The sequence below is a fragment of the Bidens hawaiensis genome, unplaced genomic scaffold (genome assembly GCF_021521415.1).
Source record: "Bidens hawaiensis isolate Kalapana, Puna unplaced genomic scaffold, B.hawaiensis_p1.1 tig00019675_1, whole genome shotgun sequence".
Lineage (NCBI taxonomy): Eukaryota > Viridiplantae > Streptophyta > Magnoliopsida > Asterales > Asteraceae > Bidens > Bidens hawaiensis.
In genome coordinates this window covers 348376-374274 of record NW_027492987.1, presented here as the reverse complement: position 1 = coordinate 374274, position 25899 = coordinate 348376, and the positions used below count along the sequence as shown (strand labels likewise).

Genomic DNA, 25899 nt, shown 5'->3' with positions numbered 1-25899 from the left:
CAACTCAGATTAATGCAGATTACATAAAGAAAAAAGTAGTTAACCATCGGAGAAAAAATAAAAGTTTTTTCGGGTATTTTTTTTCAAAACATAACGTGTGGCATGTTGAATTGATGGTTTAAAACAATGTGAAAATATTTTAAAATCTAAAACTAAAATATAAAAAATTATAAATAACGTCCCCACTAACAAACACATAAAAATATAAAACACACACTATAGTCTTTACTTGTATATATCTCTGGCGCTCAAACTCTTTCAATTTTCTTCTCCTACAACTAATTAACTGTAGGAAACCGCCGGTTAATTAAAATAAACAAACGAAATGACGGTTTTCGGTCACTCCGGCAAACAACAGGTGTTTCCGGTGGACTACGAAGCGGACGTATCTCGACGCCTACTCGAAGCTTCGTCCGCAAACGATCTGAAATCGGCGTTGGATTGCATCACCAATCCGTTTATCGACGTCAATTTCGTCGATTCTGTTTTATTGAAGGTGCGCATGGCGGAGGTCATCTGCCACGTGGAATCACCAAATGCGGTTCGATTTGAGTACCAGGAGATGAAATCTGACGTCACCGCGTTGTTCGTTGCTGTACACAACGGGAATTTGAGTCTCGTCCGGAAGTTATTGGTATAATAATATTTTAGAGCTCTGTTATATTGTTGTTATTATTATTATTATTATTATTATTATCATTATTATTATTATTATTATTATTATTATTATTATTATAAGTTAAAACTTCATATTTGTTATCAGTGGTTTCTAAAAGGTTTCTGGTGTAAGTATTTAAAGGAGATAGTTCAATAGAGTATATAGGTAAATTAATCCTGCATGATTAGGTATATGAAACAAATAGATCATAAGCATAGAACAGTTTCTAAGGGGAATCGGAATTCGAAATGAGCTAGCAACTTAGGCGACACGGTTATAATTCGTCTGGTGTTGGTTATTAACTTATTATAGTGTTTTTGTTATTTTATTTGAAGTAAGATTCATATGGAATCTGCACTAGGATTTGTGTAGTTATATTATTGTTTTAGACTTTTACAGAGTCTTGTCAGGCATCTAAATTAAGTTTTGCTTACTTGATGTTTTCTATGGCCTATGGGCTCTGTTAAACTGATGCACTTTGCTTTATTCACTACATAGAACTGAAGAATTCATAAGATAGTGCACATTTTGTTGCAATTACTAAAGTTCATGGTGTCTGGTGAATAAGACTGAATGTAGTTATATGTGAAAGATCATGTAAGAGTAGTTAACACAGAATTTCAACATTTTAGCCTCTTTGAGATTAAACCACCTCAGAATTGGTAGTAGAGAATCAAGAAGCATTAGGTTTAATTTGCAGATTGAATCGAAAGTAGAAACTTATAAATTTAATACGGATGTGATGACCTCCGTCACTAAGTGCTCACAAATGCTGAACTTGTAGGAGTAGATCAAGTGTCCCTGGTAGCCTGGTAATTTAACAAGATGATTACTGCTTGATTAATTTAAAGCTAATTATGCATGTTGCCAACACTCATGTTGGTCCTTCATATTTTATTCACAAAAACTCTTTGATATTTCAATCTGGTGGAAATTATAGAATCTAGATCTGGTTTGTTCATTAAATAAAGCTGTTGGTAGGCTTTGACTTACTATTTGATATGCTGCACACTGGCTACACTTATCTTATTAGTTTTTTCTAATTAACCCAGTATTATATTTCTGTCGTTTGGTCTGCAACTGTTTTCATTTTTGGAGGTTTCATAAGTTGCAACATTTATTTTCTGAACAAATGTTCAAACTAAAATGACTTAGGATTGACAAATGTTAGTAGTTAGCCTCTGATTGAGCCAAAAATAAGTGTTCCTTTGATTATGAATGAATTTTATCTGTTTATTTAGTTTAAAGTCATACATGCACCTTAGTACAGCCATATGTAACCTTTCCTGGAGTCAAGTTAAACTATGCTCTTATTTTTGTTTGAGTTACCAAGCCATGCATCCTTCCAAGAAAAAAAAATATCTTCATAAAATGATTTCTATAATTAATGCTAACCCAGTGCCCATCAAATCATCTAAAAAAGAGGGTTGCAACAAAAAGGCATTGTGACCATACAAACAGAGTTTTGACTTGTGTAGGGTAAATCCATATCCTTCATGAATAATTGAATATCAATGTGATTTGTCTTTCTGAAAAATTTACAACCAATAGTTTCCTATGACATGGAAGCTTCATAAAGACTCAGGAAAGTAGCTTAATCTGATTGTCCCATGCTGAGGTGACAATCGGTGCGTCGGGTAACGGGCTAAAAGTGGTAATCTTCAGTGTGGGTTAAAATGGGCCGAAGGGTTGGCGCACCGACTGTTTTGTTCCCAGATTTTTAGTTATATAATAAATAAGTTAATGTATTGGATGTCATAAAAATTAAAAAAGAACCCTACATGCTTTCACCAAATATATGGTTAGGTCCCTACATTATTTCGGTGGTTGATTCAGTATTATTTTCGGTTCAAAAAAATATAGAACTTTATTTTGTGACTGGTAAAGAGATACTTTGTGTTTGACTTGCTGATTACCTCCCTGAAGCTTATTTGTTTATTTAAAACATTGATGGACAAAACTGCATTTCTGAAACCGGGGGGGGGGGGGGGGGGCAGATCAGAGTATATTGGTTTTCTAAGAATAAATAATCCTAATACCTAATTTGTTTAAATGATCAATTAGGAGGTTAATTGCTTTATTAGTCAATCACACTAAGTGGCTTGCTAATGTCCTGTACCTAAAATAACAGAGCCATGGAGCTTATGTGAATCAGAAACTTTTTAGAGGATTTTCAATAACAGCAGCAGTAAGGAAGGATCATTTTGATATCTTTGAAATGTTACTAAAAAATGGAGCATCTCAGCCTGCTTGTGAAGAAGCTCTACTCGAGGCCAGCTGTCATGACCGAGGAGGGAAGTTTATTGAGTTGCTTATGGCTTCTGATCTAGTCCGGGCCCATATTGCCGTGCATGCTCTTGTCACCGCATGTTGCAGAGGATTTATAGACGTGGTGGATACTCTTTTGAAGGTTGTCGAAGCACGAGATGAATCTGACCTGATCCACGACGATGTTTCCACGGATTTTGAGATGAACGAACCACATCTTGATCTTCTTCTCCGGCAGCTCGGGATCTGCAATGGCTTTTTGGGGGTGTGGAGGTGACCGCTAAGAAATCTCCAGGATCTCTTGTTCACAGACACAAAAATATGGTGGTGGCTTTTATTGAGAATGACCAACCCCTAATAAGGAGGTGGAGACCTCCTTATATAGGGAGCCTCATGGCCACCATCATGGTACCCTAATGGGCCTAGCCCAGTTAGGGTTACCTCCACAAAACCCCCTCAGCCCAATAACATTGTATTAGTCCATATAATAAAATAAGCCAAACATGTTGCAGAGGATTTATAGACGTGGTGGATACTCTTTTGAAGGTTGTCGAAGCACGAGATGAATCTGACCTGATCCACGACGATGTTTCCACGGATTTTGAGATGAACGAACCACATCTTGATCTTCTTCTCCGGCAGCTCGGGATCTGCAATGGCTTTTTGGGGGTGTGGAGGTGACCGCTAAGAAATCTCCAGGATCTCTTGTTCACAGACACAAAAATATGGTGGTGGCTTTTATTGAGAATGACCAACCCCTAATAAGGAGGTGGAGACCTCCTTATATAGGGAGCCTCATGGCCACCATCATGGTACCCTAATGGGCCTAGCCCAGTTAGGGTTACCTCCACAAAACCCCCTCAGCCCAATAACATTGTATTAGTCCATATAATAAAATAAGCCAAACATAATAAATTTAGGGTCGTAAAACCGGGTTTAGTACCATACCCCTACAAAGGTACTTAATTGATTTAGTAACATTGGTGAGCCCAAGGCAAAACGGGCTTCGGTTGAAACAAGCCAATTGTTTTGTATGATGCAAAATGAGCCAGGCCGGGTTGACCCGCTAACATTCTTTCTTCTTAATGTTATTTTAATATCTGTACTACATAGGCATATCATTTTAAGATTAAGACAACATCGACCAATGTTAATCGATGCTATGAAATCATATTCGATCTTGACTTGTAAAATTTTGTTTTTATAGTGTGGGGTAGATATAAATGCAGCTGCTAGGGTGCTTCTCCAGTCATCTAAGCCTTCTCTACACACAAACATTGACTGCACGGCCCTTGTGGCTGCGGTTGTTAGCAGACAAGTGGCAATTGTTCGTCTACTTTTGCAGGTGATCTTATTAATCTATATTTATTCCTTATAATGATATTCACTGTAATCTATGATTATTGGAATTCATCGCTTCTATAGTTAATTTACATCTTAGAGGTGATAGGCTAACAAGGCTAAGAGGTTAGGTAATACACATACCACATGAATTCAAACTCAAGCACATGACATGTACTAAAGTATTTCTAGCTAACTTGACCCACATCAAATCATTTCAGATTTTATTTCTATTTTTATATCTCAACTTGCTGTATAATATTGTTTCGTTTGTCTTTACATGACATACATGAACTAACAAAACTTGTTGATTTTTCTCTTAAAATCAAAGAATGGTGCCAAAACCGACATCAAGGTACCGCTAGGAGCATGGTCATGGGATACGGGTTCATGCGATGAGTTTCGGGTGGGTGCAGGGCTAGCCGAGCCCTATGCCATCACGTGGTGTGCGGTGGAGTATTTTGAATCAAGTGGCACCATTTTGCAATTGTTACTCCACCATCTGTCTCCCAACACTTACCACAATGGCAGAACACTCCTACATCATGCTGTCCTATGTGGCAACATAGGAGCCGTCAAAACACTATTAAAACGTGGGCCCGATATTAACTCTCGAATCAAGACCACACAAAAAGCCGAACCCCAGGCGATACACATGGCTGTCCGGCTTGGGTTTTTGGCCATTCTTCAACTCCTAATAGACTCGGGTTGTGACATAAATTCAAGAATCACAAACAATGATGAAACACCTCTAATGGTTTGTGCAAGATTTAAACGAGAAGAATGTCTCCGAGTCTTGATCAAAGCCGGTTCTGACCTTGGTCTAGTTAATATTTCTGGCCAGTCTGCTTGGTCAATAGCTGAATCAGTTAAATGGTCTAATAGCTTTCAACAAACTGTGCTAAATATTATTAAAGATGGAATGATACCTGTATCCAGCAACAATACCGTCTTTTCGCCTTTAATATTTGTAGCTCATTCAGGAGATATACAAGCCTTGAAAGCTATTGTGAGCCGGGAAAATGTCAACATTAATGAGCAAGATAGCAATGGTTTATCAGCTGTTATGGTGACTGCCATGCAAGGTGATGTTCATGCCTTCAAACTTCTCGTTTATTCCGGTGCTGATGTAAAACTCGTTAATAAAAATGGGGAGAGCGCGATTTCTTTATCTAAAACGAATGGAAATTCTGATATGTTTGAAGAAGTAATGCTTCGGTATACCCTCGAAAAGGGTAATAAAAGCTCCCAAGGCTTTTATCCGTTACACTATGTGAAGAAACGTGGATCTACTCACTGGTAGCAGATCTACTTTCCTCGGGTGTGATTAAACTATTTCACCGATGGTTCTTCTGGATCCGAGTTCTTCCACCTACAAAATGAACAGCGCCGTTACTTACCCCTCAGAAAGGGACAGAGGGGTCCTCTTTGGGGTAACCCTCCGGCGTGAGAATCAGTATCTTTTGGAGAAGATAATAATGTTGTATGTAAGTGAATCTCAAGAGTATTGCTGATCGCTGAATACTCTTGATTTGTGTGACTGTGTGTTTTTTCTGTAACTGACTGTGAGTGAATATAATTCAATATGATTGAATGTGATATCACTGCTTGTAACTGTCAATGATTGAGTGTGAATGAATGTCCATCAAAGTGGAGTTGATGCTGTATTTATAGTGCTAGGGTTTCCACTGGTTGGGCTCAGCCTCGTTGGCCTCCTCCAACCGCACTGCGCCATGTGTCCTCTGGGACACCTGGCGCTTTCTCGTTGGTTGTAATTATGTGGTAGCCCATGTGTCATGCTGAGTTGTCGACCTTTCATTTGGCAGCTGTCAACATCAGCATATTCTTACTCCTTAAAAAGATGCCTTCTAGAAGATTGTCTGACGTGCACAATCAAGGTTGCCCTAACCCTGATTTGGATAAGGACGAGGTTGATTATATGCACGTGTGATATGCGCCCATCCTGAGGATGCGCGAAGTCTTCTTTTTATTCTCACGCGCAGATATTTCATGCGCAGGTGTGATATGCACGAGCGTGTGATATGCGCCGCGCTATGGTGCGCCGCGCGCATATGCGACGCGCGAGCATATGTGATGTGCAAGAGCATGTGATATGCGCCGCGCGTTGATGCGCCGCGCGCATATGTGATGCGCAAGCATATGATGCCTGAGCATGTTTTGTATGCGCCATGCGCCTAGGTTTTGGCTTTGTGCCTTCATAATGTCTTTATCTTGTGGGTTGACCCGCCTTGATTGGTGTTGAGGCGGGTACATACCTCTTCAAGCCCCCCCAGTCTAATGTGTGTCTTATCTCGCGCGAGCGTGGTAAGATAGATATTAGACTCACTGAATTGTCCATTTATAGGGGGTTTTGTCGTTTTCTTGGTTGTTTCCATCATCGCGCGAAGTTCTATCCACTTTGTTGAAAACCAAAGGTCCAAACACGTGGTTGGTTGGTGGTGACGTGCGCCGTAAACGTGTCAGACGTTTCGTGTGCTCGAGGTGCTACAGTTGCCTTTCACGTCCTCTCACAGCTGTCTTGAACACGTGTCGCGCTCGCATTGGTTAGTACCTGCGAGTGGGGGCGCGTGTCTGTTCCGTGGCAGGTCGGTTTGTCACCTCACACAGCTGTTAGGGACACGTGTCGCGCCTTCGTTGGGTTGCCCCTGCGAGTGGGGGCGCGTGGAATCCGATCAGCTGCCACTTTTCTCTCTCCTGGTCCTATAAAAGCAGGCCCTTAGGTAATTTTTATCCTCATCTTTATTGTTATTCAAATTCGAATTCCTGCTTTCACATTCTGATTTGAGTGTTTACATCGATTCGAATCCTCGATTATCTGTTATTACAGTTGTATGTCTGATAGTTCATACTCGTCTAGCCCTTCAATCACCTCCGTTGCCTCTCGAAGACGCCGTGTGAAGTCTGTGGTGATGTCGACATTGAAGCAAAAAGGAAAGGGGAAGAAGGTTGTTGAAACCACATCGGAGGAAGTAGGGAGGACCAAGGCGACCAAAAGGTGGAATGAAATCCCCTGCAAATTGAAGCAGGCGGATCTCGACAACCTCATCACCTCTCAGGGGTTTCCCACCCTGTTTGGCTGCATGTTGCCTAGGTCCGGGCAAACGGCGGCGAACCCGCCTGCCGGCTATATATCCCTATATAGCCACTTTTTCAGCCACTGCAACCTTCGTCTCCCGATGACAAGGTTTGTGGGTGCACTGTTGAAGTTCTATGGGATTCACATATCCCAAGTCCATCCGTTTGGACTCGTGCGCGTGACTCACTTTGAGTTCATGTGCAAATCCCAGCGCGAGGAACCCACTCCTCGGCGCTTTCAATATTTTTATAAGGCCAAGATCCAAGACAATTGGATATCTTTTATTCCTCGCAGTCAGAAGGTGAAGTGCTCCACTGTTTCATTCAAGAGCCTTCATGACTGGTCAGAGAGGTTTTTTTACATTAAGGCCGGTGTGATCCCCATCCGTATGACCATGCGCTCTATCACTTCTGCGCCTGCGGATGAGGATGTCCTCAAGAACCCAACTGGCGCATGGGTTAAGAAACTGACCGCCGAACCATCCCCCGCGAAGAAAATTTGCGAGGAGGCGCTGGTTGGGGTCGGCATGAGCAGGCTCTGGGCCGACAGCGCGCTTGAGCCCGTTATCCAAGTCGACGGGTTGTGTAAGTTATTTTTTTTTTTTTTTTTTTTTTTATTGCGCCAACATCCTTCTTTTGCTGATATCATTTAACTCGTCTTTGCGCAGTCACCAAGGATTACATCCTTGCCGCTTATGATGAACATGTGGAGGGCGGCTCCGTCGAACTTGGCATTGGGGAGGTTGGTTTCCCGGATCGCTTCGATGACATGTTCATCCCAGTGGATCTGGATTTTGACTTTGACGGTGACGCGCCTGGTAAGCCTTCGCACTCTTGCCCTATCTTGGGCAATCTGTTTCTCATTTCTCGCGAAAACTCGCGATGCCTCCATTAACTTGGCCCACGTGGTGGGCATACCATCTTTGCTTACGAGAGCTCGTCGTAACTGATCACTGCGCGCGCCTTGTATAAAGGCCACGCGCAGTAGCTGCTCAGTTATGCCCCCGATTGCCAGGGACTCCTGATTGAAACGAGTGATGTAATCTTCAATCGTTTCATCATTCCTGCGGATGCAGTGCATGATGTCATCAGGATCGCGCGTGTGCCTGCGCTGCTGTACGAAGTGGGCCTGGAACTTTTCTAATAGTTCCTCGAAGCCATCAATTTGCCCTGTCGGCAAGCTCTCGAACCATACTCGCGCTGCGCCTGTGAGGCAGCGGGCAAACATATGACACCATGTTGGCATCGTCCAGCTCTCTAGGTTTCCCGTGTTATAGAAACCTTGCAAAAAGTCATCTGGATCTGTCGTGCCATCATATTTCCCCAGACCACTTGGCATCTTGGTCTTGTGCTGGATGGGAGCCTGCGCGATGCGCGCAGTAAACTTTGAGTGTTTTACCAGGATGGCTGGTCTGTAGGGTGTGGTTACGTCCACTTGCCCTCTGACCGGTGGGCTGTATGGCATGTGCAGATCCGGATCTGCTCTGGCTCCTGGCGCCATGTTCACAGGCGCGCGGAGCTGCGAGCCTCCTGCATGAGTATCCCTTGTCTTTCTCATGCTATGCACCTCTTCATCACTGAACTCTGTGTGTGCAGTGTGAACAGAATGCCCTTCTTCCGGCGCGCGCGGCCTTTTTGTGGGCTGCTTCTCCATCGCTTGCCTTTGTGTTTGGTCGGCTAGCTTCTTCTGTTTGATCATTTCAGTGTACTTTTCCATCAGACGCCGCTGCTCATTTATGAGCCATTCATTCGGATCGTCTGCTTCATCTTCTGGACCCATTGGTCCCTTCAGCTTCGCGCCGGCCATATTTTGTAACGTGCGATCGTCTGGAAGAGTTTCAGTCTGGCCGTGAGGGGTTGTGACGAAGGGACGGTTGCTGGTGGTACGCGTAGAATCACGCGGAACCCTCAGAACCTGCTGTCCGTCGTTAACACCCTCACGTTCAATATCCTCCAGAGCTTGATCAACGTTACGAACTCCAGAAACCATGGTGATTGAATTTTTTAGATCTGGATGAGATCTGATTGCCGTTACTGGTAGCAGATCTACTTTCCTCGGGTGTGATTAAACTATTTCACCGATGGTTCTTCTGGATCCGAGTTCTTCCACCTACAAAATGAACAGCGCCGTTACTTACCCCTCAGAAAGGGACAGAGGGGTCCTCTTTGGGGTAACCCTCCGGCGTGAGAATCAGTATCTTTTGGAGAAGATAATAATGTTGTATGTAAGTGAATCTCAAGAGTATTGCTGATCGCTGAATACTCTTGATTTGTGTGACTGTGTGTTTTTTCTGTAACTGACTGTGAGTGAATATAATTCAATATGATTGAATGTGATATCACTGCTTGTAACTGTCAATGATTGAGTGTGAATGAATGTCCATCAAAGTGGAGTTGATGCTGTATTTATAGTGCTAGGGTTTCCACTGGTTGGGCTCAGCCTCGTTGGCCTCCTCCAACCGCACTGCGCCATGTGTCCTCTGGGACACCTGGCGCTTTCTCGTTGGTTGTAATTATGTGGTAGCCCATGTGTCATGCTGAGTTGTCGACCTTTCATTTGGCAGCTGTCAACATCAGCATATTCTTACTCCTTAAAAAGATGCCTTCTAGAAGATTGTCTGACGTGCACAATCAAGGTTGCCCTAACCCTGATTTGGATAAGGACGAGGTTGATTATATGCACGTGTGATATGCGCCCATCCTGAGGATGCGCGAAGTCTTCTTTTTATTCTCACGCGCAGATATTTCATGCGCAGGTGTGATATGCACGAGCGTGTGATATGCGCCGCGCTATGGTGCGCCGCGCGCATATGCGACGCGCGAGCATATGTGATGTGCAAGAGCATGTGATATGCGCCGCGCGTTGATGCGCCGCGCGCATATGTGATGCGCAAGCATATGATGCCTGAGCATGTTTTGTATGCGCCATGCGCCTAGGTTTTGGCTTTGTGCCTTCATAATGTCTTTATCTTGTGGGTTGACCCGCCTTGATTGGTGTTGAGGCGGGTACATACCTCTTCACTATGCATCTCGTCATGGAGATATGCAAGCGGTCAAACTATTGATCAGTAGAGGATACGACATAAATGCCCTCAATGGAGATGAATACACACCCCTCATGTTGGCAGCTAGAGAAGGCAATGCACAAATGTGCGAGCTTTTGATCGTGTGTGGATCACTTTGTGATTTCAGCAATTCAAGAGGCGAAAGCGCGTTAACACTTGCAAGAAAAAACACAATGAAACACGCAGAGTGCGTGATACTAGACGAGCTAGCTCGGGCGCTGGTTTAAGGTGGTGGGAGTGTGTTTGAAGAGGTAGGTCCCAGCAGAGCCCAGTTGGACCCGCAAGACTCACCTCAAAGAGGGACGTCTGCGCAGTTGAACCCGCAAGACTCACCTTCAAGAGGGACGTCTGCGCAAAGACTAAACTCGCAACTCACCTTGAAGAGAGACGTCTGCGCAAAAACCAACTGGATCCGCAGGACCCACCATGCTCAGAGACGTGACGTCCTTACGCGCAGTACGCAAGCTGTTCCCGCAGGAAAAGCCTCCCAATGGTCGCCGTACTCCGCCTGTTCCCGCAGCAACGGATACTAGCCATCAGGGAAGGCTACCCGCGCAGCAAGGCTACACGCACAAGGCACTAACTCTTAAATAATTCAGCAATGTCACCTGAAGAAGGAGTGAGCAAGCCGGGAATACTCCCGCCCAAAGCCGGGAAAACTCCCGCCCAAATGAGCCAGTCCGTACGCTACTGGAGGATCTTTTGTACTGTACCTGCCAAGGTATGGACAAAAGATCTGACCAAAGCTGCGACAGCTCACTGACAACAGTACGACGAGCAGCACGCTCTACTACTTAATGTCACTATCAGCCGCTGCCTACTCACCAACCTGTCGTAGCACGTGCATAGCCTGCAGTTGGTGGAAAAGGAATAGTACACAGCCGGCCTGGTCACTATCAGCCGCTGCCTACCCACCAACCACCAGCATGGCACGTGCGTAGCCCACAGTTGGTAGAACAGGAATACTATTCAGCCGGCTGTACCTGCTTGGAAACCTACCTTCGGCTATAAATACTTCAACACCTTGGAACGGTATGATATCCTATTATCATATATCTTCATATATTATCTGATATCTGCTCTAGTCATTTCTCTTAATATACACTTATATTCAAGAGCAATCTAGTCTGATTTTCACGCCGGAGGGTGGTCACAAGGAGGTACCCCCCCTTCTCAGTGACGAGCTCACGGTGTCTGTTTTGCAGGTCATCAGAAGAATAACCATCTTGCCGGACCTAACCCTCGTGGGAAACATCTATTTAACCCCCAGATTATCCGTAATCTGCCCGGGGGTCGATTAGTGTTTCTTCATTGGCGCCATCCGTGCATAAAAGCTAGAACTAATTTTCTCAGTTTTTTCAAAACTTCTGGAAAGATGGTTAAGGTTACTCCGTCGCCAAGGCCAACGAGTGACCAAGAAACCCTGGTAACCACAACCCCAGCTACTGGGGGGAACGCCGGCGAGTACACATATTTTACGAACACTACCCCGGTTACCCAAGCCGGGGCAAGTGCAGTAAATTTTACGAACACTACCCCGGTCACCCGAGCCGGGGCAAGTGCAGTAAACAATCATCCCCTTGGATTCATTGATACCCAGGCGGAAAGACGACAGACGAGGTTCCCCCGCCAAACACTTGATCAAGTTAAAGCGTGGGCGGAAGCACGTCAGAAAGAATTCCAAGCTGAGTTGGACGAACGCTTACGTTCCATCCAACAAGCTGACGAATTCGGAAGCACTCGACAACAGCTCAACATGAGCAATGAGTGCGAGTCCTCGTTCGATGATCGGGAGGAATCCGACAGTGACGCAAACCCTCGCCATAGGGCGAAAGGGAAGCGTAACGAAACGGACTTCCAACCAACAAGGAATTTTGGAAAAACCTTCAAACAAAGGAACGCGGGGGGAAACCCACGTGACTTCTCCAAAACCTTTAGACCAACTGCTGCAAATGCAGGAACGTCCAAATTTGCAAGGGACATTGCGGAAGCAATCGCCCCGAAGAGTGCCAAGCAGATGCCCAACATCGGCACTTATGATGGTATATCCGACCCAGATGATCACCTGAACAGATTCATAGCGGGGGCAACCGTCAGCAACTGGACGGAACCCACGTGGTGTTATATGTTCCAGATGACGCTGGTTGGAGCGGCTAGAGCGTGATTTGACCGTCTACCGGTCCACCACATCTACGATTGGGCGGACTTCCAACACAAGTTCAGCCAACACTTCAGTCAACAGCGGAAATATACTGAAGAGCAGTGGACGATCCTCAACTGTGTTAGAGAGGAGGATGAATCTTTACTAGACTTCATCACTCGCTTCAACTCGAAAAAGCTGAGTCTGGGCGCTATAAGCGAAGATCTTGTTCGCGCCGCTTTCATCCAGGGCGCTGAATACCCAGAGCTTATCCGCACGTTGACGGGTAAAGACGGCATGCCATCCACGTGGGATGCCATCATGACGGCGGCCAAGCGCTTTGCCGAAACAGAGAAGCAACTGGGTGGGGATCCGCCCCAGAGTACAAACCTCTACGCGCAGAGGACTAGAGAAAACAACGTCCGGACCGCCCGGCAAAACAAAAGGAGGAAGCTAGGAATTTGGCAGTCAAGGGTAAACTTTGACACCTCATCCAGCTCTCGCTCTTTAGTAGGCGGAAGGGATAACACGCACCCATCAAGCCGACACCCCCGGTGGACGCTGCTCACCAAAAGCGTCACGGAGATATTTGCCACTGAGAAACTCCTATGGCCAAAAGCTCCAACGGTCCGGCACCGACCTGACGCGGATCAGAGCAAATACTGTGACTTCCACGGGACAAAGGGTCACACCACTGAGAAGTGTACATCCTTGAGGGATATTGTTGAATCATTCGTCAAGGATGGAAAACTTACACACCTTGTGGCATCAATCAAGAATGGAAGGAAGAATGACAACCGATACAAAAGCAACGGACGAAAACCCGTTGACATCAGCATCTACATGGTTCATAGTAACATCAGAGGAAGAAAAAGACGGACGACAGAACCATGCGCATGGAAGGAAGCTGAGGTGCGCTTCCCGCGAGTGCCAGGAGGACCAAGCAAAGAAGGCCCTATCGTCATCAAAAGCCAGCTTGGGCACTACATCACTTCCCGCACTCTTGTTGACAACGGCGCCTCGTCAACAGTTATGTACAGGCAGTTCTTCGACAAGCTAGACGACGAAGACAAAGAACGCTTGGAAACGGTCTACGCTCGATGGAAGGGTTTGACGGCAGCACAAACACCCCCCTGGGTATCCTATCCTTCCCCGTCATTCTCACAGACGGGAAACACTCCCGCACAGAGGACGTGGACTTTGTCGTAATGAGGAAGCCACACCACACATACGACATTCTCTTCGGGAGAGACGGGATGGCAAGATTCAATGCCGTGGTATCTTCAGTCCACGGCATGATGGGATGGCCAACAGCTGAGGGCGTAGCGATGGTCACCGGTATTCCCCAGGTATGCATCGCATCTGTCTCATCAATACCCAAACCAAAGATGGCTAAACCGACCATCACCGAACCAGAAGAATGGGCCTTCAATGGCAAATACCCCGACCAGGCGGTTACCATTGGCCCAACAGTCACTGATCCTACGCGCACCTTACTCAAACGCTTACTACAGAAAAACGCTGACATCTTCGCATGGAAACCAGCTGACATGACTGGGGTACCTCGAAGTAAGGCAGAGCATAAGCTCAAGTGTGACCCGGCTTTTACGCCGGTCATACAAAAGCGCAGAGTAATGGGGGCGGAACAAGCTAACGCGTGTAGAACCCAAGTCAAGGAACTCCTTGACGCGGGCATCGTACGCGTCAGCAGATATCAAACATGGGTTGCAAATCCCGTCATGGTACCGAAGTCTAACAAACAATGGCGCATGTGCATAGATTTCAAAGACTTGAACAAAGCATGCCCCAAAGATTGTTACCCGTTACCCGAAATTGATCTTAAGGTAGATTCGCTAGCACCGTTTCGCCTTAAATGCTTCCTTGATGCGTATAAAGGGTACCATCAAATCCACATGGCCGTTGACGATCAGGACAAAACCGCATTTCGGACGCCCGATGGCACATTTTGTTATCAAATGATGCCATTCGGACTTAAGAATGCCGGGTCCACATACCAACGCCTGATGGACAAAGAGTTTCATGCCCAAATTGGGAGGAACTTGGAAGTCTATATGGATGACCTGGTCACCAAAAGCCTTGACCCAGAAACGATGTTGAAAGACATCGAAGAAACATTCAACACACTCAGAAAGATAAACATGAAGCTCAACCCGAGCAAGTGTTCCTTTGGGATGGAAGAAGGGAAGTTCTTAGGAGTCATTGTTACTAAAGATGGCTTCAGAGCGAACCCTGAAAAGGTCGAAGCCATTATCAAAATGGAATCACCTACTACCATCAAGCAAGCTCGAATGGACGCCTAGTCGCACTTAACCGCTTTTTGGCAAACCATGCGGATAGGTCGTTCCCATTCGTGTCAACGCTGAGAAACTGTTTAAAGAAAACGCACTTCCGCTGGACACCAGAAGCGGAAGCAGCTTTTCAGGAAATTCGGTCACGTTTGATCGAACTCCCAACGCTCACAGCACCAGAAGCGGGAGAGGAATTAATCCTATACCTCTCCGCCACAGATAGAGCAACCGGGGCCGTCCTGCTAGTCGAGCGAAAAGGCATCCAGATGCCAATCTACTATGTTAGCCGTCTCCTAACAGACGTCGAAACCCGGTACTCTACCCTGGAAAAATTAGTCTTAGCACTTGTACAGGCTTCACGCAGGCTAAGACGATATTTCCAAGGTCACCCAATCACCATTCTCACCAACTTCAAACTTGCAAACGTTTTAGGCAAACCCGAACTGTCGGGACGCCTAGCCAAATGGGCAATAGAATTGGGAGAATACGCGATAAAGTATAAGCCGAGGCCAGCCATAAAAGGCCAAGTCTTGGCCGACTTTATTGCAGAAGTCCCCGCCTCGCGGGAGAAAGAGTGCCAGGACGAGGCTCAACCCTCTCCAGCACAGGACATCGATGATGTCTGGCGACTCTACACTGATGGAGCAGCCAGCAACGAGGGCTCAGGCGCAGGGTTAAAACTAACCAACCCAGCGGGCCAAGAATACACTTACGCTATTCGACTGGATTTTCCAAGTACAAATAACGAAGCGGAGTATGAAGCATTCTTGGCCGGGCTGAGGATTGCGCGTAAGATGGGAGTAAAGAACTTGGAAGCCCACGTGGATTCCATGTTAGTAGCCAATCAGATAAACGGGACGTACACGGCCGTGAACGACACAATGGCCCTGTACCTCGCTCAAGCAAAAACCCTCATGTGCGATTTTAACGATTGTAAAGTCATACACGTCAAGCGTAGCGAAAACAAATCTGCGGATGCGTTAAACAAATCTGCGGATGCGTTAAGCAAGCTTGCATCATTGGCTTTCACCCACTTGGGAAAGGACATCTGCATTGAACTCCTTGGAGCACCATCAGTCCCACACAAGGAAGTCTGTGTCATCCAAACCGGCACGGAAACGTGGATGACGCCAATAATAAATTACCTTGCGGCGGGTATACTACCAGAGTCGAAAAAACAGGCAAGAAAACTACGCTGTAAAGCACTGAACTATCAACTCATCGATGACATCCTTTACAGACGTAACTTTCTTGGTCCACTACTCAGATGCGTCGACGACCAAGATGCCGACTACCTCCTAAGGGAAGTACGAAGGCATCTGTGGGATACACGCAGGTCCACGCACAGTTGTAGCTAAGCTAAACAACAGGGATACTTTTGGCCGGGGATGCATACGGATGCACTGGCATACATCAGAAAGTGTAGGTCTTACCAACTCTACGCACCCAACACGCATCGCCCGAAGAATGAACTTGTTCCAGTCACCTCTTCATGGCCATTTCAGAAGTGGGCCATCGATGTGACAGGCCCATTTCCCACAGCAGCATGGAACGTCCAGTTTCTAATGGTTGCCATCGACTACTTCACCAAGTGGATAGAAGCAAAACCCTTAGCCCAAACAACCGCAAAACATATCAAAAAATTTATTTGGGAATTTATTATTTGTCGTTTCGGGCTTCCACAGAGTTTGGTGAGCGATAATGGCACCAACTTTGCCGACAAGAAGCTACAACAGTGGCTGAAAGAACTTCAAATCACCCACACCTTTACCTCAGTGGCGCACCCACAGGGTAATGGTGAGGTGGAAAGAGCAAATAGGAGCATCGTCGACGGCATAAAGAAAAGACTATTGGAACACAGATCCGGCTGGGTGGACGAACTTCCACACGTCCTTTGGGCACACAAAACGATGAAAAAGGCAAGTACGAGAGAAACCCCGTTCAGCCTCACTTATGGCACTGAAGCCATGGTCCCGGTTGAAATTGGTCTACCCTCACCAAGGGTCTTGATTCATCCAGAGGACAATGATGCGGAAAGACGGTTAGACGTTATGCTAACCGAAGAACGCAGAGACTTAGCCACAATGCGTGAAGAGAACTACAAACGACAAATGCAAAAGTACTACAACAAGCGGGAAAAACTCTACAACTTTAATGTCGGAGACTACATACTGCGTAACAACGAGGCTTCGAACCAAGAACGCCCAGGAAAGCTGGCCCCCGTCAGGGAAGGGCCATACATTATCAAAGAAGTTTTGGGAAAGGGCATACCGGCTCGAAAGGCTCGATGGCACCCCCATCCCAAGAACATGGAATGGAGCTCAATTACGCAAATGTTACATGTAGATCAATTCCAAACTTATAAAGAAACGGCCTGGGGCCACTTCTAATGGAAATGATTCTCCTTTATCACATTGTGTTGATCGCTTTACATTTATACTTATAAACTTTCCGGACGGTATGCCGGTATTCACCGCATAAATATGGAAAGAAGTCGTTGCGTGTGGACGGCGGCAAAACCCGCATAAACACAAAAAACGACAAACCTCCACGCAGGTCAGTTATAGGTGAAGATTGGTCATCCCACTAAATGAAAGTGACGGTCCTACCCGCACAATCATGATAGAGGAAACTGAACACTAACCTATTGACAACCGCGCGTCGAACGGTTAACTTATTCAAAACACTGGGAAAATTGCTAAAATAAACTAAAATATGCATGCGCAAGTCATGTAACGTTTATAACGCAAGTCACAAAGATTCAAAAGTAAGCGGGACTATACCCCTTACCTTGGCAACCAAGTAACTATAAGACATGTGCGGGTACAGTGTCAAGGCAAAACCCTTCACATACTTAGCACCTGCAGGGAATTGAAGCCAAGAATACCTCGGCAACCAAGTAACTATAAGACGGGTGCGGGTACAGTGTCAAGGCAAAACCCTTCACATACTTAGCACCCGCAGGGAATTGAATCCAGGAATGCCTTGGAAGTAAAGTAACTATAAGGCGAGTGCGGGTACAGTGTCAAGGCGAAACCCTTCACATACTTAGCACTCCGCAGGGAATTGAAACCAAGAAGGATCTTCTGGGCCATGCTTGCGGAAAGGGATATAACACCCTCGCATAGCGGGAACGTTGAGAACTAGATTGTTGGAAGCTCCAAGATGGAATTGGTTGTTTAACATAATTGATCACTATGTTTAAAACTACCAAAACCCCGTGGATAATCTCTACAAGTGAAACTCAACGCTCCCGACTTGCGAGGAGGTTACACACCTACCCGCATCATACCCAAAGATCAAGCAGAACAGTGGGAAATTCTGCACGTGACATTAGGAAACCCGCGGGAAGAATCCCTGCGGAGAACCTTAAAACTAAACCCTTTTCAAAACCCCTTGCTTAAGTCCAAAAGTTCACCTCACTTATTAACAATTCATGAGAAGAACATTGGACGGGGGGGACTTGAAGAGGTAGGTCCCAGCAGAGCCCAGTTGGACCCGCAAGACTCACCTCAAAGAGGGACGTATGCGCAGTTGAACCCGCAAGACTCACCTTCAAGAGGGACGTCTGCGCAAAGACTAAACTCGCAACTCACCTTGAAGAGAGACGTCTGCAAAAAACCAACTGGATCCGCAGGACCCACCATGCTCAGAGACGTGACGTCCTTACGCGCAGTACGCAAGCTGTTCCCGCAGGAAAAGCCTCCCAATGGTCGCCGTACTCCGCTTGTTCCCGCAGCAACGGATACTAGCCATCAGGGAAGGCTACCCGCGCAGCAAGGCTACACGCACAAGGCACTAACTCTTAAATAATTCAGCAATGTCACCTGAAGAAGGAGTGAGCAAGCCGGGAATACTCCCGCCCAAAGCCGGGAAAACTCCCGCCCAAATGAGCCAGTCCGTACGCTACTGGAGGATCTTTTGTACTGTACCTGCCAAGGTATGGACAAAAGATCTGACCAAAGCTGCGACAGCTCACTGACAACAGTACGACGAGCAGCACGCTCTACTACTTAATGTCACTATCAGCCGCTGCCTACTCACCAACCTGTCGTAGCACGTGCATAGCCTGCAGTTGGTGGAAAAGGAATAGTACACAGCCGGCCTGGTCACTATCAGCCGCTGCCTACCCACCAACCACCAGCATGGCACGTGCGTAGCCCACAGTTGGTAGAACAGGAATACTATTCAGCCGGCTGTACCTGCTTGGAAACCTACCTTCGGCTATAAATACTCCAACACCTTGGAACGGTATGATATCCTATTATCATATATCTTCATATATTATCTGATATCTGCTCTAGTCATTTCTCTTAATATACACTTATATTCAAGAGCAATCTAGTCTGATTTTCACGCCGGAGGGTGGTCACAAGGAGGTACCCCCCATTCTCAGTGACGAGCTCACGGTGTCTGTTTTGCAGGTCATCAGAAGAATAACCATCTTGCCGGACCTAACCCTCGTGGGAAACATCTATTTAACCCCCAGATTATCCGTAATCTGCCCGGGGTCGATTAGTGTTTCTTCAGTGTTGAAACACACAAGGGGAGGGAAAGGAAAGCCACATAGGAAAGTGTTGAAAATGTTAGAAAGTGAAGGTGTTTTAAGGTGGGGTAATTCTAAAAGGAGAAATGTGGTTTGTTTGGAAGCTGAGGCGGGCCCCAGCCCGAAATTTGTGAAGCATAGGGCGGCTAAAGGTGATAGAAACACATCGGGAGTGTTTCGGGTGGTGACGGGAAAGAAAAAAGAGGTGCATTTTGTGTGTGAGGTTGGGTGCGCAATGGCGGAGTTGTGGGTGAGAGGGATAAGGCTTGTGACCATGGAAGCTCTAAGCGGAAGATTGAAGAGTAGAGTATGAGGTGTTGGAAGCTCGGGTTTGTATGTATGTGTAGATACTAGATACACGTGGAGGTGATTTTGTAGAAAGTCATAATCGATTGATGCATAACAAAAATTATAAGTTTTACGACTTTGTTCTCGCATCATAAAAACGAGAACAAAGTTGTATAGAATTTTTGTTATGTGTCAATTAATTTTGATTGTTTGCAAATCACCTCACTTGTGCATTTATATATTTGTGAATGGTGATCTTTGAACAAATACTTCATCTTGAAGTATTGGTATTTTGTATTTATGGGTGGACTTGTCATTTTGTAAGAACATTGGTGCCTTGGTGGTTTCATTTTTTGTAGCTATTTATAAATTGGCTTTTTGTTTGATAAAGTTTTTATGTTATTTTTTTAATCTTTTGATACAAAGTTTGATAACATTTTAAGAAGTTTGTACTTTGTAAAATAATCATATTTTGAGAACTTCGTTATAAAAACACAATGGTCTCACCAAAGGATCACATACGGAAAAATCATGCTAAAAAAACATTCAAGTTTCACAATTACATCAAATAATAATAACAAGTTTGAAAGCATTATTACCATATCAATTGCCAAGTTTATGTGTACTCGCATATTGATATTGTGCTAGCCCTACCAATGTTTATGCAATTGGTACAACCATCTAATGCAGGCGTTACTTTTCAACGTATGTTTGCCTTTTTAACCTTAGTAGAAGATTCTTACTATCATTCTTTGCCAAATTTGCTGCTCTTGCTCTCTCTCTTACATGCTTCAATCGTGTTAACCAAACGTATCTAGAACACAAAGTCGGAGCACACATCATGTGTAAGAGAGATCACTTCGTATCTGCAACGAAATCTTCGATTGCAGGGGCGATCCAACCGTCGAGGTCCATTTCTTCATTTTTGTAGTTCAATTTAGCTATCTTAATCATAAAGAATATTAAATATCCTTACTAAGATTAGGGAGGAATCACAACAGTGATATATAGCTTAACTTAGAAAGAAATGTGCTTAATTTTATCAAGATCACAGAGAAAAGAAGTTACTATGAATTTCATGCAATAAAGAACATATCGTAAACGATAATCTCCATTGATTTAGAAATAAAGGAGTGATCAAACTTTGGGCCGAATAATCGTCAAACTAATGTAGACAGATTAGTAAAACTCACAGGGACTAATAGATTCCATTGTGCTTGTATGATTATGCATATCTAACTATAATAAAATGAAATAGAACCCACAATTTTTTAACGGTTATCTTAGGGGTGTTTGGGATTGCTTAATTTTATCAACTTATAACTTATAAACTTTTTGAAAAGTAATAAGTTGTTTGAGATTGCTTATATTGTGAGATGAAAAGTTCTATAAGTTACACTTTTGTAACTTATAAACTTATTGAAAAGTTATAAGGAGGTAAAATAAGGAATCCCAAACACCCCCTTTTAAACAAATCAAAATTTGTAAAAAATAATCATTTAACTAAAACGCAAATATTCCATCTTCATACACACTTTTGATTCCTATTAGCCTACCCGGTGCATTCTTCGGCTTCAAATTTCATCAGTTTGCTCAGTAACATCACCGCCACCACTTCAGTAACGAACTCCAGCTTGTAATTTCGGTTTAGTGAAACCGAACAGAACTGGATATATAATAAAAGTAAATCGGTCACACCCATCATTCGATTTCCACCCCGTGTGTTTTGGTTTGGCCAAATCGGTTTACAAAATCATTACGTGGCCCGACCCGAGTACCCATCCTAACTAGCTATCAAGTAATTATGTATAGCCCATTGGGTTATTAAATCTGACCATAAGCGGGTCAACCCGACACCAAACCGAAACGAAGCATATAAATAATATTATTAAACCTAAAAGCGTGAGCAGTAATCGATAGATACCAGTAAAACAGAAGAAGACGATGAACTCGAATGTGGTTGAATCAGTGGTGACTCAAATCGAAGGCTTATCAGGTAGTTCAGAAGGCGTAGCTCAATTGAACACTATTCTGAAACAATCAGATGACGTCATACGCTCTCAGTCCGCCACGTTTGCTTCATATCTTACTCGCCTTGATCCTTCCATTCATTCACTCGGTTATCTATACATTCTGTAAGTACGGTTAATATTACGTGTTGATTTTGCTTGTTAGTATGTATGTATCTACTGAATGTTTATAATTCTGCAATTTGCTGTTGCCTGCTGTTTATTAAACTTATTGTGCTTGTTATTAGGATTTTACGAGATTTAGGGTTTTGTGTAAGTATTGTTTGAGATTGCATATTGATTTTGATTGTTAGTATGTATTCTAGTGAATGTTTATTATTATTATTATTAATTTTGCAGTTAACTGTTTTCTGCTGTTTATTTTTGCTTGTTGTTTAGGATTTTATGAGATTTAAGGTTTTGTGTAGGTATTTTTGAGATTGCAGATTGATTTTGATTGTTAGTATGTATTCTAGTGAATGTGGTTTTGTAGTGTGTTCCCTAAGGGGTGCTAATGAGCCGAGGTACTAGAGACTGGAGCGATAATAAGCTTGAAACGAGCCTAGCCGAGCCTTAACGAGCTTGAGCTTGAACATTTTATCTGACAAATCGTTTAGGCTTGTTGAGCCTTGTGTATGTTTATAAATTTTAGGGCTTTTGGACTTTTATGTGTTAATTTCACACTACGCAACTGAGCTTAACTTGAGCTTAGGCTCGTTTAACTGTCTAAGGTTTCTCGAAATACATACAAGTAATTAAGATGTTGATAGATTAAATAATAAATAATACACATGCCGAGCTCGAGCTTTTGTAATATTATTTCCCTTAATATTTGTATTATGTGTGTCATGTGATGTTAATTATTAATGTTTAAACTGAATTAAAGTGAGTTGTGTACTTCTTTTGGTTTTTGTTATCATGGTAAGCTGTCAACTTGCCTTTTTCTTCATTGTTTTATGCTACATTTTGCATGTTATAGTATGCTTCTGCTGTTTTTGAAGCAGGTTGTTTGTTTCTCTTGATTCATGATTCAGTTCAAGCTTGCTAATTTTGTGATATACTGATTGCTTTATGTTAAGTTTGGAAGTTGATAATTGTACACAAGGAGTATAAGTTATCTTGGAACTGTAAATAACAGTGTGTAACGAGCAAGTCTTGTAGCCCCTTGTCATTGCATAGTTTATCAACTTCTAATTGTCAAATAATACTTGTAAACTGGCACTTCTTGTTACACTTGTTTGAAAGTTGTTTCAATGACTTAATGTTTATATTATAACAGGGAAGCATGTACAGCAAGTCCAGTCCCAGAAGCACGAGCAAATGAATTAATTCTACCTGTTGTCAGATTTATTGACGCGTGCAGTGTAGAGCAGATTCGTTTAGCATCTGACAAATGTATAGTTCTACATTTTCAATACAACTATACAAGGTGATGTTTACTTTATATTATACTAATGAGTTAACCATGTTGGTACAGTTATAACTGTTTGTAAAAGACTACACGAGCTTGTTATGATCCTTAATGCCCCTATGAGAGCTGTGGCCCCTCTGCTGACTGCTATTCACAAGATTCGACCCACCCCTGAGCATTTAACTCCGTTACATTCAGATTTTCTTCAAGTATGCTTGTCTGCTAAGTGTTACAAAACTGGTTATAGCCTTTTGGAGGATGATATATGTGAAGTTGATCAACCAAGGGACTTTTTCTTGTACTGCTATTATGGGTGAGCTATTATTGTTTATGTATAAGGAATACTAATTGCGTGACCTTTACATATTTCATGTATTAACTGATGTCATGTGAAATTGACTCTGAGCAGGGGAATGATTTGCATAGGACAAAAACGATTTGCCAAAGCATTGGAGCTTTTCCACAATGTGTGTCAATCTGTTTTTGCATACCTTTCAATCAGCTTATTTATTTTACATTTATTTTTTTTATACATGCATGGTTTAAGAACAAACTTGCCTGGTTTCTTACGTTTCTTGCTCATGTTTATTTACAGGTGGTAACTGCTCCTATGTCTACACTGAGTGCTATAGTTGTTGAAGCATACAAAAAATACATACTGGTTTCACTCATTCACCTTCGCCAGGTGTGTGTTTATGTATTTTATACTTGTATATGAACTCTAATATTCAAATATATAAGTTAGTTTACGGGATATGCCATCGGTGTTACAAATGTGCAGCTTTATTTGTTAGTTGGTATTCAGTACATCAGTTGTCTTTTGGTAACATCAGGAATGTTATGATTTTATATTATGTAAACTGTATGCATATGTATTTTAGAGCTGAGGGTCTCTCTGGAAGCCACCTCTTTATCCATGTGGATAGAGGTACGGTGTGCCTACATCCCACCCTCCCCAGACCCTACTTATAGCTATGCTATTGGTGGGACTTCACTGGGTATGATTGATTGATTGATTGATTGATAAACTGTATTCATATATTAAATTTAGCAATTTTGATGATCTTGTTTATTGATTGTTATTGAGTTCCTCTTCTTTGTGATCACTTATACTTTTGTTGTTGAATGCAGTTTTCAAGCAGTTTCCCTAAGTACACCTCCGCAGTTGCTCAAAGGAATCTAAAGAACTTTTCTCAGGTGATTTCTAGCTTTCCCTCATATGAAATATTGTTGCTGTTTTTTTTTTCTTATTTGGCTATGCAAAATTATCGTAGACTGATGTCTTTTCCTTTACTTAAATACTGATGTAAATAGAATACATGTTCTTCTAGCTAACTAAAACTCTATGTTATTAGTATGCTCATTCAACCATGTATTTTGTATCTCGTGTAAGATTTAATATTCTTATCATCTTTATTGTTTTCTTCTGTTCCAAGTAGCCGTACATCGAGTTGGCAACTAGTTACAGCATTGGAAGTATTTCCGAACTTAAGGCCTTTGTCCAAGCAAATCAAGAGAAATTTGAGAATGTAAGTTTTGTAGTCTCCTTCAATTTGTAGCTTGTAGAGTTAAAATTTTTACTTGTTTACCTAATGGGCCGGTTTGGGTTGTGTTCTGTATCATACAGTTCAAATACAAATATAAACGATTTACACTATTTTTTAAAAAAAATTTTTGCAGGGAAGCAATCTTGGATTGGTAAAGCAGGTTGTGTCATCTATGTACAAAAGGAACATTCAGAGGTTGACACAGACATATTTGACGTTATCTCTTCAAGACATTGCCAACACTGCCCAGCTAAGTACCCCTAAGGAAGCTGAAATGCATGTACTTGAAATGGTAAACACATATCTCAGTAAATCTCATTTTTAACCTTTTCTGTTTGATTGTTTTTTATGTGTTATCCTTTTATTGGAAGATTGAGGATGGGGAGATCTATGCAACCATCAACCAGAAGGATGGAATGGTTAGATTTCTCGAGGACCCCGAGCAATATAAAACGTGTGAGATGATTGAGCATATTGATACATCAATCCAAAGGTATGATATTAATATTCTGAAGGTTTATCATACCTCAACTACAAGCCTAACCTGGACCTATGTCATTGAATTGTTTCAGAATCATGAAACTGTCAAAGAAGCTGACGACGATGGATGAATCTATGTCTTGTGATCCGGTTTATCTGTCCAAGGTATAACTCTTGATCGCGCTAAAAAACCTTATATCTGTCTCGTGGTTAACAACCTGAACAGATTTTTTTGGAACCTTACGTTAATGATTGATTGTACTTTCTTCAGATTGGGAGGGAACGACAACGACATGACTTTGATGATTTTGATAATGTTCCTCCAAGGTTCAATTTATGAGAGACTGGCCCGGATACATTTTGTAAGAGACGGTAGTTGCCATCATCATATTGGTTCATCTCACATTTTGTTTAACTGACCAACAAGACTAAAACCTATATGCAGTGTATGCAAATGTTATTAGGATTGGCCTTTTGCTCAGTCTGCCTATTGGGCTTATTTTTTTGGAATCCCTTAATGATTTTATATGTTTTATTGGAGGCAATTAGATTTGTCATGTTTTAGGGACTAGAAATCTTGGGCTTACCTTGAATACAAAAAAAATAAAAAGATAAAACGGGTGCGGTTTGAGTGATGGTCCTCCAATAACGGAATTGGTGCCCTTTCATGTCTAGTAACTGGAAAAGAACTGAACCATCTTCTCCAATAACGGAATTAAACAAACCATTTGTAAATAAACC

The 25899-nt window shown here is 43.2% G+C and overlaps 1 protein-coding gene and 1 pseudogene across 2 annotated transcripts; both read left to right on the top strand.

Moving 5' to 3' along the window:
• The first annotated feature begins 200 nt into the window (after positions 1-200).
• LOC143558946 (uncharacterized) lies at positions 201-19914 on the top strand (annotated as a pseudogene). Its single transcript, XR_013139834.1, has 6 exons — positions 201-634; positions 2790-3068; positions 4134-4271; positions 4599-5520; positions 10366-10669; positions 19397-19914. The product of XR_013139834.1 is annotated as an uncharacterized LOC143558946 (transcript).
• A 1741-nt stretch (positions 19915-21655) lies between these two features.
• LOC143558945 (COP9 signalosome complex subunit 3-like) lies at positions 21656-25721 on the top strand. The gene is made up of 11 exons (XM_077047679.1): positions 21656-21846; positions 23000-23115; positions 23198-23444; positions 23541-23598; positions 23727-23816; positions 24263-24328; positions 24571-24660; positions 24812-24970; positions 25050-25171; positions 25251-25323; positions 25430-25721. Exons 1-11 carry the CDS (start codon positions 21656-21658, stop codon positions 25496-25498), a joined length of 1281 nt encoding a protein of 426 aa, XP_076903794.1. The 3' UTR covers positions 25499-25721.
• Positions 25722-25899: the final 178 nt, after the last annotated feature.

Excerpts from the sequence above, each read along its gene's own strand:
- LOC143558945 (XM_077047679.1), top strand. The coding sequence starts at position 21,656 with ATGAACTCGAATGTGGTTGAATCAGTGGTGACTCAAATCGAAGGCTTA. Across the intron at positions 23,445-23,540 it reads TTCTTGTACTGCTATTATGG|GGGAATGATTTGCATAGGAC; the intron begins GTGAGCTATTAT and ends GACTCTGAGCAG. Across the intron at positions 23,817-24,262 it reads CACTCATTCACCTTCGCCAG|TTTTCAAGCAGTTTCCCTAA; the intron begins GTGTGTGTTTAT and ends TGTTGAATGCAG.